This window comes from Lottia gigantea, assembly GCF_000327385.1.
Source record: "Lottia gigantea unplaced genomic scaffold LOTGIsca_28, whole genome shotgun sequence".
Classification (NCBI taxonomy): Eukaryota; Metazoa; Mollusca; class Gastropoda; family Lottiidae; genus Lottia; species Lottia gigantea.
The window spans coordinates 1,353,757-1,359,756 of record NW_008708898.1 but is presented as its reverse complement, the minus strand read 5'-3'; the positions used below and the strand labels follow the sequence as shown (position 1 = coordinate 1,359,756).

Sequence of the window (6,000 nt, the reverse complement as noted above, 5' to 3'; positions counted from 1 at the left end):
TTGCTTGACGTCAAAGATGCACTGCGTCTTTTCTTAGATGGTGCTTCTTTAGCACTATGTCTCTGGTGTAAACTGGGAGTTGTTGTTAATCGTTTTGAGTCTTTAACAACACTAGAATCTTTATCTCGAGAAGGCTTGACTGGATCTTCCGGAAGTTCTAAAAATGTCACTCCACCAGCGTCCATATTTTTCATAACAGATTCGAAACTAGGAGGTGGGTCTTCGTGGCTTGGAGTCTTGACTTCCTTTAATCGTTTTGGTCTCGAATGTCTAGTCGGTTCAAATGCCTTTAATATTTTACTGCCTAAGAAGCTTCCTCTCCTCTTATCATCCTCTTTATCTTGATCTTCATCCTCTTCTTGTAGCTTACTAGCAGCTAATCCTATAGCATCACCAACACTACCAGATCGTTTCCTGTCAGCTATGGGAGGTTTCAAACCGAAAAGATTCGGACCAGAAGGAACTTTGGGAAGTTTTCCCCAGATATGACTTGTATATTTATGTTCCGAATGAAAATCTATCAAATCACGATCACGTAAATTTTCGCGAGACTTTGATTTCTTTTCTTCGGTGATTTTGTGAAGTTTTGAACCAAAGTCAAATTTGAATTTCTTTTTTGGTTTACTGCCTTCTGAGCTATCATCACTCTCTTTCTCGTCATCCTCACTGGCACTAGTTGGTATTGGGGTGGATTCCATCACAATTTCATTAACTAATTTCTGATCTTCTTCTAAATCAGCACGACTACTGACGATGCTAGGATTTTTACCGATTTTGGTCAGTCTTTCAGCAGCCACACTTTCCATAGTTCTGCGCATAACAGGATATCGATCTAACACAGCGTTAAAATGGTGAACTGATAAAGAATACAGATTCACGTAAGTTTCAGCTCGAACACTGGCCACACGACGTGCATTCGTTAATAAACAAATTTCTGAAAGTAAGAAATAGAAGCTATTGATAGACATGCCTTGATTTGGGATGATTTGTCCATTCTGAATCTGTACCCTGCTAGATGATTCAATAATTACGGAACATTAATAGACTATTAACTCAGGCATATATTTTCAATATCAAGATCGTTATATGTATTCAAATTGTTATTTTCTAAGGTGAACAATTTGTTCCCATTGGTTATGAGCTATTTACCTCCAAAATAAGATCCATCAGAAAGACTTGTAGCAACTTCATTATCTGATGTAATAATATCTACTATTCCTTCTTGTATAAAATACATCTTAGTTCCAATGGTGCCTTCTTTTATTATATAATCACCGTTCTGGTAAACCTCAAATTCTAACTTACTTACAACCTCAGATACAAACTCGGGATCGGCATTGGTAAAAAATGGTACCGAAGCCACTAGTGCTCGACAGTTGTGGTTTATCACCTCCTGTAAATAAAAATTATTATATATTATTTGGGTATGAACTGTGCTCGTCAAACATATTGTAAATTGAGCCGACCACCCAAATCCCCAACTGCTCTATAATACTATTTAATCATGTTTATCGTTCGATAAGGTTCGCAAAAATAAATGGAAAACATGATGGTTTTGATAGGAACTTAGTGGCAATTGGCTCGCGGCGGACACCAGCACAATTAACGATATAGTACTAAATATTATGTATATTGGCTATGAGGACTCTAATAAAGATGCCGAGTTAGAAAATTCAGTTAAAAAGTCCCCGCTTCTCCTGTAGGTATCGACAGGCTTTCCATTAATAGGCGGATTTCCTCTATCAAGCAGTCACTACATTCAATGTGATTCTAATGGTTTCGTGCGCTTGCCAGTAATTGTTGAGGAAACTTTTCATTGATTCCATACAAAGTTTTAGAACTCAATAACCAGAGCTATATATGGAGGTAATTTGTGAAAGAACTATATAAAACTAATTAAATTTGATATGCATTACAGACAAAAACTCAGTTTTCAGTTTCACACAAATAATATCGATATCAAATTCTCCTTTAAAACAACTGATTTACCAATAGTCCAATGTGGCTTAAAAAGGATCGCTGGAATATAGGTTTTATGGAGATATTACACGCAATCTAATCAATATAAGAAGTGATTTATTTAAAAGTGAGCTGTGTTTTTGTTTTCTCTTCAAGATTCGATCAATAAACAAACCGTTGATCAGTCAGTTTCACGTCAGTTACCTTACCACCCTTACTTCGTTAATATTTAACCACCAACAACTTTCAAGACCTTTTCTCACAATATACCGTCTAGGTTATCCGAAAGTCATCTCTGATGTGTGACGTGAACAGACAACACTTTCTACGTAACTATCATACCATATATATGGATGTAATTCATTAGGAAAATGAATTTATGAACTCTTTTTTTCGAGATTAGGCCTATCCACACGTCTTTAAGATCAAGAATTATCAAACATATTTCAAGCTGAACTGAAAGGCTACGAGCTAGACAGAAAATCGTCAAACTTCAACCTTCCAGATTTCACAAATGGTATCAACCACGACATCCCTTCAGAGTCGGTGTTGTTCAGAACTAGGAATCTCATAAATTAGAAGAAGTAGTAACCCAACTGCACCTCTTGCAAATCTACAGCCATGCCAACGATAAAGAATATTCTAGAAACCTTGGTGTATATTTAAACAGGAAGTTCACAGATACCACATCCCAATACACTATGGTGGTTAAAATGACCTCATCTCCATCAGAATGTAGCAATTTATAAATAAGCTACATCTCTACACCTCACTTAACCAAGACTTATGATCTGACATGTTTATACAACCAAACCTTTGTTGATCAAATAAAACTCATTTATTTTTCAAATTGAAAGAACACCAGAGACCTGTCTAAACAATCTCCAGTGTGGTATTGAACTAAACATAGTTCACCTGATGTCATTTCATTTCTGTCGAACCTCACATCTCTTTAGTTTGCGATGGTAATTTTTCACAAGAGCAAGCTGCATCATAATGATATAAATAATGAATAATAGAATATTTGGGATGAAGTGGTCCCCGAAAACCACGCTGTCCACAGCCGCCTTTAAACCATAATCAATATCCTACGGATTCATACAAGTTCCAGATTTATTCAAATTCATGTCTTCATTTGGACAACCCCGACGTTAACATTGATTCATCGTGAACGCCTACACATTTAAAAAAGAAACCTAACAATACTGTCTCCAACCCGATTGTTTTTAAACGATATTAGTTCTTGAAATATACAATAAAATATATTCATTACTTCTTTACCGGAATCAAAACTCGCTTTTACGTAGAATTAATTGTCTAGACTTATGATTTGTAAGAGTAATAAAAAAAAAAGATTCAGTTGTTTATCTCTTAAAGCCTTCAGATAATAGTGCTTCCAAATTCATATTGAAGAAATATCGTTAAATCTGATTAAAATGAAAATCTGCATGTTTCGCTTCGTGCTGTTTTTTCGCTTGACTTTCATCCATAATCTGGCGAGAGCTTGTGTGTTAAATAGTGGTTTTCACTGAGCGAGCAACAAAATCATGAAGAGTGTTTCTGGCTTGTCAGACTCATAAGCTATAACAGTTTGCTTACCTGTCTCAAACATTCGTTTAATTCTCTGTGAATAGTTTCTTCGTCAAACATTTTACCCTGGTACCGATGTTCATAATAATCTGTTATACGCTGCCGTAAACTTCTCGGTAATTTACGATAGATCATATATTCTTCTACTTGTTTAAACTGAAATATACCAGAACGAGTGTTCAACTATATTTCGCTTGTTTTGACAGGCATACGGCGTTTTATTTTGCGGGTTATATAATAATATAGTTCACTTTGTTGCAAATTACTTGTTGGAAAAGATCGGATGTTTCGATAGCATTAAACTTCATATAGATTTTAATACTGTCATTCTTAGGATATTTACAAATGTTGAAGTTGAAAGTATAAAATTTATCTACCTTCTCATTATATAAACGTCTCGATGTATCAAAAGATTGAATCAATGTTGTGGTATGGGCCAAAAATAATGCATAGCAAGTTGCACCACTCAGCATACTTAATATAGTAAGCCAGGTATCAGACATATTTTGTGGCGGGAATCTCCCATAACCAATGCATAGCATGTGTGAAAGAGCCTTAAATAATGACCATGTATATTGTTCTGCCCAATGAGCATCCTGAAATGAAATAGTAATTCTGATTAATGTACTCAGATTAAACAATGAAATAAATCATGGCATCTTCAGTCGTCGCAGAGTAAAATGAATTTCACGTTGATTAAAAACAAATATTTCTGCATGTTTTTTAAAACGAAGCCAGTTATACGTATCAATGACTATTACCTTAAGATTCTTGTGTTTATATGTTCTACCCTTTTCTGGACCATACACCGGTGCCTAAATAACAGAATAAAGGGATACCGTTAATTAGAAGTGTTTTAAATTATATCGACGACTTCAACTGATAATAATTAACGGTATCACAGTTTTTCTATTATCTAAACACTAACTTACATATTATATGGCCGATAATTCGGATGGTGTGGTCAATGATGTCAATAATAAAATACATAATGATAACACTATGTTTTAAATCAAATCTGTGATACCGTTTTACCTACATTGGAATTACGTCAACTTCAAATGAATCAAAATCTGTAACGTTTTGAATTTCCAATATACATTCCAAATGTGGGGAAAATATATAAACTAATTGGGCGATTGAAATGTCATATGTCATACCACGTTCCATTCTGAATAATATCCGTGATATCAAAAATACCATTTTTTGGTATAAATTTTCCATTATTTTGGATGGCTTATAGCCTATTGAGACTTCTCGATTTTGAAGACGGTTTCAAAAAACCAAACGTTAAATATACAAACATAATACTTACTTGTAATTCTTCTATAGAAACCCAACAATCTTTGGGAAAATCTTGTAACATAGGTATCAAAAATTGTAAACATCCATTCCAATGACCCAGTAAAAACATCAAACATATCAAATTAAATATTCGCATAAATTTACCGGCTATTGCTAAAAACTGGAAATAGATAAAAGATAAAGTTGTCACTTTCACACAGGCTATACTATTTTTAACATTTATTAACGTTTCACATGCTCAAATGTTAGAAACAGTATATCTATATATAACTTGCGCTTATTTATATCTGCCTATTTCTATATGCCGGAAAATACAGTAGAAATATGTAAATATTAAGAACCAGATAATCTGACCATTCTGCATATTTAAAATTATATAAAAATGTATACACATACCTCCTCCCATTGCTGTACATATCTTACAAGTCTAGATAATCGAAGCAGTCTCAATAAACTGAGAAGTTTGACCAGTCGTAACATACGTAATGCTCTACCTATTTTAGTTAAATTATTTACATATTAAATTATAAATACTTCTACCATTAATTAAAGTGTCACATATAATATCAATAAAGATATTACCGTTAATTAAATGTGAATGCTTCAAATTTCAAACAGGCACATTCCAACCAAAGAATGAAGAAAATTAAAAATAATTCAAATCTGCAATTTAGCGACCGTTATAGTCTGATCCATGCAAATCCTATGTACTGTCTGCGGCAAAGCAAATGAATGTTATCTAAAATGAAACATTAAGTATATGGACAGCAATAACTGACAAAGAATACATAAAAGAAATTGCAAGAAAAGATAAAGAAAGAAGAAAAAAAGTAATAAGTAGCCAGCTAGGCGATCATTCAAAATATTTCCAAAATTCAATAACTGAAATCAAATAAAATGATTGTGCTTTATTTGAAATATCTCAAAAGAATTCAATCTATTTGCAAAAAAAACGCAGCAGACTACTTAAAAGAAATATCGCATCTCATAAAGCTTTACAAATAAATCAAAACCTATGCTTTTACAAATAAATCAAAACCTATGCTTTTACAAATAAATCAAAACCTATGCTTTTACAAATAAATCAAAACCTACGTCTTTACAAATAAATCAAAACATTTGCTTTTTTATGTTTTTACATTTTTA

At 33.3% G+C, this 6,000-nt stretch overlaps 1 protein-coding gene across 1 annotated transcript in view; it reads right to left on the bottom strand.

Annotated features, from left to right (window-relative positions):
• Positions 1-698: 698 nt before the first annotated feature.
• The window catches only part of LOTGIDRAFT_118006 (hypothetical protein), a gene marked incomplete at both ends in the record, with an annotated part of 45,125 nt that continues 39,823 nt past the window's right edge, over positions 699-6,000 (bottom strand). The window contains 6 exons of the mRNA XM_009056568.1: positions 699-934; positions 1,150-1,393; positions 3,559-3,705; positions 3,927-4,145; positions 4,865-5,014; positions 5,245-5,348. Coding sequence (XP_009054816.1) covers positions 699-934; positions 1,150-1,393; positions 3,559-3,705; positions 3,927-4,145; positions 4,865-5,014; positions 5,245-5,348 — 1,100 coding nt within the window. The remainder of the gene's footprint in view (positions 935-1,149; positions 1,394-3,558; positions 3,706-3,926; positions 4,146-4,864; positions 5,015-5,244; positions 5,349-6,000) is intronic.